The sequence below is a fragment of the Ostrinia furnacalis genome, unplaced genomic scaffold, assembly GCF_004193835.3.
Source record: "Ostrinia furnacalis isolate ACB-3 unplaced genomic scaffold, ASM419383v2 OfSCF4444, whole genome shotgun sequence".
Classification (NCBI taxonomy): Eukaryota; Metazoa; Arthropoda; class Insecta; order Lepidoptera; family Crambidae; genus Ostrinia; species Ostrinia furnacalis.
This window is the reverse complement of record NW_021134683.1, coordinates 31,940-44,386: the sequence shown is the minus strand read 5'-3', so window position 1 is coordinate 44,386 and position 12,447 is coordinate 31,940. Positions and strand designations below refer to the sequence as shown.

At 38.7% G+C, this 12,447-nt stretch overlaps 2 protein-coding genes across 2 annotated transcripts; both read left to right on the top strand.

The window, feature by feature from the left end:
- The first annotated feature begins 119 nt into the window (after positions 1–119).
- Positions 120–7,116, top strand: LOC114359519 (23 kDa integral membrane protein-like). Its single transcript, XM_028313952.1, has 5 exons — positions 120–179; positions 3,380–3,568; positions 5,136–5,288; positions 5,816–6,001; positions 6,556–7,116. The coding sequence occupies exons 1-5, from the start codon at positions 120–122 to the stop codon at positions 6,625–6,627; spliced, it is 660 nt and encodes a 219-aa protein (XP_028169753.1). The 3' UTR covers positions 6,628–7,116.
- Positions 7,117–7,582: 466 nt separating this feature from the next.
- Positions 7,583–11,080, top strand: LOC114359521 (23 kDa integral membrane protein-like). Its single transcript, XM_028313955.1, has 5 exons — positions 7,583–7,717; positions 8,957–9,145; positions 9,402–9,554; positions 9,907–10,092; positions 10,502–11,080. Exons 1-5 carry the CDS (start codon positions 7,655–7,657, stop codon positions 10,574–10,576), a joined length of 666 nt encoding a protein of 221 aa, XP_028169756.1. The 5' UTR covers positions 7,583–7,654; the 3' UTR covers positions 10,577–11,080.
- The last annotated feature ends 1,367 nt before the right edge of the window (positions 11,081–12,447 follow it).

The window sequence follows — 12,447 nt, the reverse complement described above, 5'->3', positions numbered from 1 at the left end:
TCTGTTATCTACAATACACCCGGTGCGTTTTACGATTTCAGTATAGCGCGAACTATAGCGAGTGACTGACGTTGCTGTCATTTTATTTTTAGTTTCTAGTTTAATAAAAAAACACCAAAATGGGGTGCGGAGAATCCTGTGTCAAATATATCCTGTTCTTCACCAACCTGTTCTTTGCCGTGAGTATTTTAGTTATTTGCAATTTTACATCGAATAATCTTGCTGTTAGGTAGGTAATCTTTATCTGAAAATTATCGCTATCAAAACAGCACTAACATGAAGTAGGCACTTGGCAATAAGAGCCTGGCAGCATTGTTATGAAACATACCTACGAGTAATATAATTTATTATTTTGTTAAATTTAAAATACCTACATATTATTATGCTAGGTGTCCTAAGCTAGCTTACTATAACAAATGTTTCAGTGCATTGTAAGTTCGCGGTAAAAAAAAATCACATAATTTTAAGAACAGAATTCTAAAATGTATGAAGAATTTAGCGAAACATTGATATGCATTTCCTTGTCTGTAACAACATAACTTTATAGTAAGGCTTATCTTAGCGCCTTCGCCTTGATAAGTTAGTCAAATGAAAGTATGTACTCATGTCTGCTGGACAAACACTAACGCATATTCATCATCAAGCCAAACGGCGATTTTCTAGTATGTTCACTGAAAACACTTCTTCAAAAAAATCAAAATGGTCGGGTATTTTGAAAGATTTTAAAGAGTCTTCAGTTCCCCATCCATATCTAGCGTCGCTAAATTGACCTTTGTTTTATAATAACGATAAAAACCAAGTATAACTAACCTTTTCACTTATCTTGACATCATTTTCTGTTTCAGTCTATTTTCCTTGCGTTTTCCCGTTTTATTTGAGGCCAGTTCTCGTCATTTGTCTCCTCTGGCTTGGATGTGTTGTGTAGGCGGTCTTCTTCTCCTTCATAGCCTATTGGTTCTGAAAATATAAAAAAACAGAATTTAAAAGCTTTTACAAATAAAATGAAGGTTTGTGGTCAGGTTAGAGACAATCGCCCCAGTTTTGAATACCGACTTGATTATCTTTATGATGAATGATAATAAACGTCATGAATATTGAATATTACAGTCGCACTACATTTAATTTATTTATTGGTGTCAAGAATACTGATTACTTATTGATTTGATAATAATCACGAAAACAATGAGATAATGTCCGAATATAGCTTTTCTCTGAAAATTTATCGTAGTTATAAATGTGACAAGTATAATTTTTATACATATTTTTACAATCTTAAAATATTACACTTCTTCATGATTGAGTGTAATAAACATACATCATCATCATCATCATTTCAGCCATAGGACGTCCACTGCTGAACATAGTCCTCTCCTTATGCTTTCCACGTTGATCGATTGGTAGCGACCTGCGTACAGCGCTTCCCTGTCACCTTTACGATGTCGTCGGTCCACCTTGTAGGTGGAAGTCCCACGCTGCACTTTCCGGCACACGGCCTCCATTCCAGAACCTTACAGCCCCATCGGCCGTCAGTTCTGCGTACTATGTGCCCTGCCCATTGCCACTTCAGCTTGCTAATCCGTCGGGCTATGTCAGCGACTTTAGTTCGTTTACGTTTATATATCCATATAATATATAATATTTTATATATAATAAACATACGCTGCAAAAATATAAATTAAATATGCATAGAATCTTAGAGTAACCATCAATATGATCATGTTATAATTTTAGATTATAACAATTATTGATCCAATTAATAATAACGCTATTCTACAAAATAACAATGGATCATATTTGGACGGACACCGACGCACCTACTGTTTTTATCATTTGATTAGATACAAGCTTTTCCATGCATCGATCTTCTTGTGAAATAGTTAAGGTTCAATTTAGCGCGAAAGATTTCAGCCGTCGTATATGAGGCGGAAAGATAAGCTGACAATATTCATATCGATTTTTCATACTTCCAAGTAAACAAACATGACAAATAATTGAATGAATTTTATACATTTTCTTCGTAGTCTTTCCTTATGTAAATATTTGTTGTTTGTTTTCCAATATCACTAGTTACTATCGTAAAGTATCTATAGCAAAAACATGAGAAAGAAACAGGATTTCTTAGGTAGGTAGGATTTATTTCTTCCCAAGGACATATTTTTATTTTTAAGTAATTTGTTCTGCATTGAGCGAATATGGAGTAAGCAGAAGTTGAAAAGGTTTTTTGAACACTGTGGAGTATCTACTACTGAAATATATTTTTTGTAGGAGCTTTTACATGTTTCATTATTGTTTTTCGTAACGAGCTTAACTAAATTATTTTTTAAATTAATTGAATTTCATAACCTTCGCCTACACAATTTTATAACAAAAACCCCTACCTACGGTATCCTGTAACCCTTGCTTGGATGCACTACATGTAGTTGCTAGAAGTATAGTAAAAGTACTCGTATTTTAATTAAGGCGATTAGTGTCCTCAATCCGCGCCAAATGGGCATTTTGTAAAGCCTACTCCTCTTTTACTGCTAGACAGAAATAGTTGAAAAAAATATATGTTATACAACAGTTCAAGGACTACTTTTGTGACGTTTGAATTTTGGCTACGTCTCTTTGTTTTGGATTAAAAAAATAAATACGGGACATCGATTTTTTACTTAAATTCCCTACTCCTCCAAAACGGCTATGTTAATTTAAAAGATTTTTGCACGAATAGATTGGGAATTCTTTAATCTTTAAATGACACGTTGCGTTTTTCAATCGAAAATTACTTTCATTCATAAATTTTACTTTTGATAAATTCCGAACGTTTTGCTGTTGAGGGGGCCTTCGCGGGGTGCGGGCGGCAGTCGGCCGCTGGCCTTCAGACGGGGAGGTTGTGTCACTCGCTACAAACTGACATTAGCGATCAAAATCAAATCGTAGTTTTTGGTGCGTGGTTCGCGGGTGTTGCTCGCGGCGTGAAGGTCAAACGCCCAAGGTCCTTGAGGACTCTAATCGCCTTAATTTCAAATTTTCGCGTTGCATAATTGAATTAAATTAAACAGGTTTTAACGCGATATACTACATGTTACTCGTATGTTAGCAAAAGACGTCCTATGTGGTATCCCGTAATCCTCGGTATAGTTGCTAGAAAAGCCATAGTAAAAGTGTAAAAACTCAGTAAAACTCATTTATTTCTGTAAATAGGCTTAAAAAAAGCACTTTTACACGTCCCAGTATTAACCCTACCACTGCTTCAGGACAATAAATAAATGGGCCAGTGCTGAGAAGAAGCAGCGCAAGAAACTCTATCACTATTCTCAGCCTCTTTTTCAAAGGTTTACATGCTTTCAAATGTATTTTTACGCACATATTAATTGAACTGATCTGACCTCGTTTCCAGCTGGCAGGGCTGGTGCTGCTGGGGCTGGGCATCGCGGTCCAGCTGCAGCTGGCAGGAGTGGTTAGCATCGCGCACCTGGACCTGTCGCTGGCGCCGATCTCGTCCATGGTGGTGGGCGTGCTGGTGTTCCTCATCGCCTTCTTCGGATGCTGCGGAGCCATTAGAGAGAGCAACTGCATGCTGGTTACTGTGAGTGGACATTGTGACAATGTTTATTAAATTATCACCGGTCAACAAAAATATTTTTTTTTTTGCGCATGGATTTTACTTATTATATTCTGATTATATAAGCAAATTTATATAAAAAAGTGCGATTACAAAGCGATTTGAATTTTCCATCTTCATAGTAGAATGTCTCTAAAGATGCACGTCCCATTCTCATTGGGATATATTTATAAATAATTATGGGGGCTTATTCGCAAGAACAAGGGGCACGCTTTCATCAAAATATAGTGAGATTTGAGAGACGACGTTACCAAGGCCAGTATACTGAAAGCATGATAGGGTTAGATTTTTATGCGAAAAATCTTCTATGGAACGTGACAGGAAATTGGAACTTTTCATTTTTAATAAATATTTGGATTCTATTTTAAATTTTCTCTTGTGAGAATGAATCTTAAATGGATGTTTGGTATGTTTTAATAGTTAGAAAGAATGAAAGAAAGAAAGAAAAAAATATATTTGGCAACAAATTGAATCATCTCTATGTTCATGTTTCATACATTCATTGATATGAATTTTTCTATTTTTTACACATAAAAGCAAATTCAGAACAATTTTTTGTTGTTATTCTTAATTCTAGGTCATAAAGCAATAAAAATAAGCTATGCATAACCCGTGCGCAAAAATGCTGTAGACAGTTGTTATCTAGCTTTAAGGCCCAGAACAGACGGTGAAACGCAACTGCAACGAAACTGCAACTGCATAGTTACTTTTGAGTTGCATCTAAGTTTCAGCCATAGCGTCCGTTGAGAGACCACACATGACGCGACCAGTTTGAAACATTCAGTTTCAGTTTCATTCATAAGAATCATCAGAAAGATGCAGTTTCGTTGCAGTTGCATTTCACCGTCTGTTGTGGTCTGGGCCTAAGAGTTGAAGTTGACTTGAAAAAACCTTTGGATATTCGATCTTTTCAAGTTATTTAAAACATTATGACCATGTTGGACTTGAGAAAGCCCTTGAGGCTTGCTATGCCAAGTAAGGAAAGCGAATAGTGTTCCGTCATGTTGTGACTAAGCAAGGCAGTCTAGGATGGTACATTCTTGCTCTGTAAATGCCTCTTCACTCTCACCTTGAAGAGGCTACGATTATAGTATTCGGAAAAGACAGCAGCCAGCAGCGAATTCCAGTCTCTAGCTGTTCGCATTATAAAGAGTTTAAATCAAATCAGTTTATTTGCGTGAAAAGTAGTCTACAAAAGTACAAATTGTTACAATAATAAAATATCTGCACAGTCCTAGTAGCTATAGTCTGGTCCGTGAGCACGTAGAATTTTGTCCAATGACCCCAAGCTACCCATCCTTATTGCTCGCGCGTAATTATGTTACTATCGCGCTCGCACACTCACTGCGGGTGCCAGTCGCACAGTCGCGACAGCAATATAATTACGCGAGAGCGATAAGGATGCGCAGCTAGGGGTCATTGGACAAAATTCTACGTGCTCACGGACCGGGCTTTAGTCAAAGAGTTTAAAGAGTTAACGAAAGTGCAACCAAAAAATTAATGAAAATGTGTTTACCCTGTCCATTCACAGTTCTCGATCTTCATGATAATCCTGATGGTGCTGAAGATAGCGCTGTCGGTGGTGATCTTCGTGGGGCTGGACGACGTGGTGGGCGACGTGCCGGTCTGGCTCAAGCAGGCCTTCGCCGAGGACAGGGTTTCCTTCAGGGAGATTGAAACCACCGTGAGTGGGACAATGTTTAACTTTTAACAACTACCCTCAACATATAATTATTTTTACTATGACATTTAAGTATACCAAGATTTTATTTATCATTTAATTTTTTTTCTGTTTCGTGAAGGATGGTGAATTACACATAATTTCTCTTTGTGAGCTAAATAAACGTGAAACTAAATCCGAACTAATTTCGTAGTAGGGTATAGTCCTATTACGTCAAGGACATAACATACCCACCTATTTTCTCTGACAATCAGGTATTTTGATTTCCTGATTAAAACCTTATTTAAAGAATTCAAATTCAAAATTCAAACTCCTTAAGGTTCGGCCAAACCAACGCGATCACACGCGATCAACCGGCGTGCAGCGATGGTGATTTGGCCGAACCTTTATTGCTTCTACAATGAAAATAATATTCTGTTAACATCACATCTTTGGTGTTAAACTGTGTGTTTGCGGCATGTGAGGTTCATCGTTCCCATGTTTTGCCTATAATTTTTTATTTAAAAATACTTTGTATTGTACAATTCCAGTTCCAATGCTGCGGCCCCACCGGTCCCCTGTCTTACATGAACGTGTCGCTACCGGATTCGTGCTGCGCCGCGGCGCCGTGCAACATCCTAAACTCCTACAGCGGCTGCGACGGCATCATCCAGGAGTTCCTGCGGACCTTCGGCCTCGTCATCGGAGTTGTCGCCATCGTCGTCGTCTCCATCGAGGTCAGTACGAAGAAAATTACTACTACTCCTATTCCCCCCAAGCCGCTTTCGGCTATGGTAACTACCACAAGTTCCTTCAGTCCGCAATTAGAGGGCTACGCTGGGCTGCCGTATTATGTGCCCTAATATGGCTACAGTAGCCAATCTTGTTAAACGTGCGCGAACAATGACGACACGTTAGGACGCTGCTGTTTTGCTTTCACTAATAATAATGAAGAAAAATATGATAAAAGATGCAATGAGAGATGAATCCGGTGATAAAGACTATCCATGTCTACTTCGACCATTCTTACTAGATTGTAACGAACGTGCGAATCGGTGATAAGATTCATGAAGCTCGTAGACATTCGCTGTTTGATAGCTTTCCTGCTAAAGAAGGTATCAATACTATCTAGCGCTGGAAGCACTGGAAGACTGAAGTGTTTTTTACATCAAGGCAAAAATGCGAAACTTTTCCGATGCACGCATTACTATTAAGAGTACTGGCACCAAACTCGAGGTTCACTTTTTTTGGAGTTCAAAGAGGTCCTATTCTAACTGCTTGTTTGTTCCAGCTGGTGGCAGCGGTGTTCGGGCTGTGCCTGGCCAACCACGTGCGGAACAAGTACAGGAGGCGGGCGTACTGACGCGTGTCCTTCTTGGTGCTCCGGCGGGCAGATGTAGATAGATGACACAACTCTGTTGTATTGGGGCCGTTTTATACAGCTAGTTACTATCGAAAAATTTGATTTACAATGCCGTGGGGTCACAACAGATTTTCTATATCTATAGTTCATATGCAAGATGAATTTATACCTAATCATATCCTAAGATTCTCTGATACTAAAACATTTTTTGTTGTATGCGTGAAAATCGGCTCACAATGTAACAGTTTGTAATTTTACCTAATTAATATAATATACCTACCTGATAAGCATTTACTTACATTTTTATTAAAGCTCTAATATAATATTTACTTCATAACCTTTCCGTGTGATTTATAAACATAAACCGTTAGTAATGTACAAGTAGGACTTAACTTATTTTATTTTTTAACATGCCCAGTGTTATCGTATTCGTTACTTTAGTTATATTTTTCAATGTAAAAGTTTTGTATATTAAACAACATAGACAAATGAAAGTTGTTATTATTTTCTTATTCCTTAATTTCTTGTAATGTGAATTCCTATTTTGGCTGATTTTGATTTTTTTTATTAATTTATTAGTATTTGGTAGCTATGTAATAAATAAACCAAGAAAGTATTACCTTCGCAAATCATCAAAAACTTAATTCATCCTCAATGTCCTAAAAAAATTATGATAATTTGATTTGTACGCAGCCACATGGCCTGAGGAAGGTAGGGTCCAATGTTCAGCAGTGGACGTCCTGTGGCTGAAATTATGATAATGTGGAAGGAAAGTTTACTTATAAAAAGTTCGTTGAAAGTCACCATGGGAGGTCTGTTTTCAGCAGTGGATAAGGTGTATTAGAGATATTGAATATTTTCCTCCAGTCAGATAAATCACGCTGGGTGTCTATCTGTGGCTTATCGCACAATATCGAAACTGAGATAAGCTCCGAAGCTATCTAACCCACATACATTATCCCAGTCCAATTTGGAGGATCCTCCCGAAAGTGCTCTGCTGTGAAAGAGTTAAGCAATATAAATAAAAATGAGTTGCTGTGCGCAATATATTATTAAATACATCCTCTTCGCTGTGAATCTCATATTCGCGGTAAGTAAAGTTTTGATCTTCTATTTTTGTCTTGGTTTCGAAAAGTTTTCTAAAATTGAACCCCGAAAATAGAGCTCAATAGACCATTAAAGGAATCCTTGCAATAAACTAATTTTATTTATCAATTTCCCATAGCTGTACGAGTGGTATAAAGTGTTAAGATTATTGTATTTTCAAATCAAACGTTTCATCGATCAATGTCTCAAGTTTTCCGTTGTTCTATCTTGACTTTTAATGTTATTTTTTATTCAAAAATATTGATGTGATTCATTGGATAGACATATCAGGGCCTCACACCCATAAGAATTTTATCATGGTTTTGGTACTTGAAGTTGCCATGGTGAATGAAGTGGGCGCAGCCCACCTCGTTGAAAGCACTTGCATCATGAAAGTGGTATTGCGGAAAAGCGGAACGAAGGCGAACTTAGCTTATGGGAAGCGAAAACTAATGCGGTGAGTGTTTTGCCCCAACCACAAGAGATGATCAGCGGTTTGGTTGCGGATTACATTCGAGGAGTTGCCAAAATATTTACAGGTTTTGTTTCAGCAGTGCCTATGTTACCTTGTCTCTATGTGTTCCAGTTAGGAGGCCTAGCTTTCCTGATCCTAGGCGCCATCGACCAGGTGCAAATGAAGGATAAGGTCTCCATCGCCAGTGTCAACATCTCGGTGACACCTATCTTAACCATGGCCAGCTGAAAGGCCCTATATTGTTACCTTGCCCTCTACTTTTTCCGTGTTGTATTCCAGTTGGGAGGCCTGGCTCTCCTGATCGTGGGCGTCATCGTCCAGATGCAGATGTCACACGTAGTGTCCATTGCCAGTGTCAACATCTCGGTGGCACCTATCTTAACCATGGCCAGCTGAAAGGCCCTATATTGTTACTTTGTACTCTACTGTTCCCCTGATTGTTTTCCAGTTAGGGGGCCTGGCTCTCCTGATCCTGGGCGTCATCGTCCAGGTGCAGGTGTCGGACGTGGTGTCCGTTGCCAGTGTCAACATCTTGGTGGCACTTATCTTTTCCAGGGCTGCTGTAAGGCCCGTTGTTACCTTGTACTCTACTGTTCCCCTGATTGTTTTCCAGTTAGGGGGCCTGGCTCTCCTGATCCTGGGCGTCATCGTCCACGTGCAGGTGTCACACGTAGTGTCCATCGCCAGTGTCAACATCTCGGTGCTTCCATGGCTGCTGTAAGGCCCGTTGTTACCTTATACTCTACTGTTCCACTGATTATTTTCCAGTTAGGGGGCCTGGCTCTCCTGATCCTGGGCGTCATCGTCCAGGTGCAGGTGTCGGACGTGGTGTCCGTTGCCAGCGTGAACATCTCCGTGGCGCCCATCTCGTCCATGGTCATCGGCAGCGTCATCTTCTTCATCGCCTTCCTCGGCTGCTGCGGCGCTATCAAGGAAAACAGATGCTTTTTACTAACCGTAAGCACTTATCTACCTACTAATTATAATAATGTAACTGGTATCTACATAAATTCTGTTATATCGAATCTTAAGCATAATAGGCACTACGTAGAAATCACTTAGTTCAATGTTTTCAATGTCTTTATATTCTTCATGTATAACTTTAGTAATGTGCAAATGGTTGGACGAATAACTATACAATACTCTACCTTTAATCGTAAGTTGTATCTTAAAATTGCAAATGTGTATATCCAAACGATGCTGTTTATTTCAGTATGCAGTGTTTATGGTGCTCCTGATGATCGTGAAGATCACGTTAGGGACTGTGATCTTCGTGAGCAAGGAGGACGTGGTGGCGGACGTGCCCCAGTGGCTCGGAGACACCTTCGTTAACAACCGCACCGACTTCTATGATATACAAACTTCGGTAAGTTTTATTTGTAGACCTTTAACCAGTTTCGTGGCCTACATACGCTGGTTTACAATGGGCATCGCGATTCGATATTGTTGCACTGCTCGGTTTAGTTTCTTCTTACTTGGTATTTTCTTTTGCTACTATCGAATTTCAAATTAATATTGTACCTTAGTTGCATTGTGATGATCATGACCCATAAATATCTATTTCTTTCTTACTTGATGTAGGTAGTATGTTGGAATAAATCAGTAATTAACTAAAAACCCAAGTAATGCCATAAATTAGTCGAATTTCTCAGTGTTAAGGGTCACGCCAGGATAGGCGTGGTAATAGTAATTTCAAATGCTATGTTTTTTTTCTCCAGTTCCAATGCTGCGGCACAGTGGGTCCCCAGGTGTACCTGCCCGACCCGCTGCCAGCGTCGTGCTGCGCCGAGGAGCCCTGTCTCGCCGCCAACGCCTTTGATGGCTGCAACCAAGTCATCCAAGACTACCTCAGCGCCTTCTTGATCGCCATCGGGGCAGTGCTCTTGGTAGTCGCTGGTATTGAGGTAGGTGGCTCAGCATCTTCCCTTGCTTCTCTTTCTCTTCTTTCTAGCTGTCTGTTAAACAAATTAAGCCTATAGATAGGCACCATCACTGGTAACATTACTATCACTTGGGATAAACTTGACCTTCACTGGTTGGGTTTTTATTGGCGGTCAAGCTGTGGATCCTGGCTACACAGAAGTTGCAGCGGTGGGAACGAGAGGTGGGAATACTCCCGATATCTTTTTTTTTAAATCTTGTCTGTTAATAGAGGAAATCAATTCAAATGTAAAAGATAGAGTTCCCATATTTAACGATCTATAGATGATAATATAAGTATGTTTATCTAGTTCCCAGACCCACTAGTCTATTGACGACATTTTGAGATTTACCTACTATTAGCGATTGTATGTAACTGTTTTTTTGTTACAGCTGGTTGCGGCAATATTCTGTTTTTGTTTATCAAGGCACATTGATAACAAGCGGGCTGTACAAATAGTTAATTAAATTAAAATCATTAAAACAATCATTCATTAATTTCGTTTTTTATGTTTGTTATACTATTAATCCAACTTGTGTTTGCACCCTTTTAATATTTTACGCACCTAGCTAGGTATTATAATTATTTTCAAAAATGTTTTTGACTAGACTACATTATTTGAAATAAACTCATTTTTGACCAAATAATACAAAATGCAACCTAGTTCTTCACATTATGAAATATAATGTAATTGATCTAGTTTTGCTCTTAAATATGTATACGTACAGTAGCGACAGCACACCAGAATAACATTTCTGTTGCAGAACTTGTTGTACATTATTTATAAGATCCCAGAGATGTTAACGTTGGTGTGCCGTCGTTCGTACCAAAATGCATCTAGTTAGCTTGATTTAAGCTATTTATTTAATAGCAAATTCATAGATTTATTTTATAGAAAGAAAGTATTGTTGAACCACCTATAAAATCTTTAACACTTTTGTACTGAATAAAAAATATAAAACTAATAAGTACCTATGTGTGTTTAATTTCTTTTACACATTATTCCGTGATGGGTCAAGGTCACCCATAGGACGATGGAGAGTGCTATACTTGGAGTTTCCCTGCGCAATCAACTAGAGAAATGAGGAGATCCGCAAGAAAACCAAAGTGACCGAAATAGCCCGCAGAATTGCTACATTGAATTGCGCATTTGCGCATTGGGTGGGGCTCGTAGAGCTGATGGCCGTTGGGGCAGAAAACGTAGTGGACAGGCCTCTAGGTGGACCAAGGATCTGCTGAAGGTCGCAGGAAGTACCTGGATGCAGACAGCTCGTGGAAATTCTTAGGGGAGGCCTTTATCCAGAAGTGGCCACGTCATTTGACTGAAACAAACACGATTACCTGATGGTAAATGATGATGAGATCTAAGATGGAGCACGCTTACCAACTCAGTTTTGCTATATCCTTACAAGGTTATTTATGTATGTACTGAAATACTGTACTCGCTGTTATTCGAGCCCTTAAGCTTCCAGTTTCCATCACATCAGAGAGGCACATCCTCTCTCTGTTCACACCTTTTCAACTGATGGCGAAATGGAGTAAGTTTCACTTGTAAAGCTTCCATGATGTCCATTGTCTACTTTTAGTGTCAATGACATTTCTAGTAGAAGCATACCACATATTACACATTGGGTCAAAACCTGGAGCGACTGGCCAATACAGCTTACTACCTCAATCGTCGCGGACCACTGGTACTTGATAACAATCATTGCCAAACTATCGATAACCAATCATGAATGAAGAGAGATCATTATCATGTAAGTAATAGCAAATAGTCCATGACTCATTAATAATTCCATTTGATAAGGACGATGAAGTCACACCTGAAAAGCCTAACAATTGCTAAGACTCAAGTGATATCAACAATACTGACATAATTAGAGGTAAGTTTCAAGAAATCTAATACATATATCAATCAAGTATTACTAATTAATGAGATTTGAGATAGATTTCATAGATAACCCCAAAGCAAGGCCAATAATAAACGGTATTGTCATCGAGCCATAGAACGATAAGAGGCCATATTTTACATCATACACATAAATATCAACTGATAATTCTACATATTATTATGTCCATGTAAATAGATAATACCCAAATTGAATTTTATTAATATTAGTCATCCACCATGAAACAAGGACAAGGAAAATGCATTTTTTGTAAAATTATTAGGCAGGTAGTAAACAACTCTTGTGAGTTCTTTAGTTTCAACCTTCTAATTGTTTATGATTTTACGAACTGCAAAATTTTTCTCCACCAAACAAAGTTTCAGTGGTTGTGTTTTATTGGGCTGGCTACAACAGAGTTGTAGAGACAGCAAAAGGACTATTTTCGATGA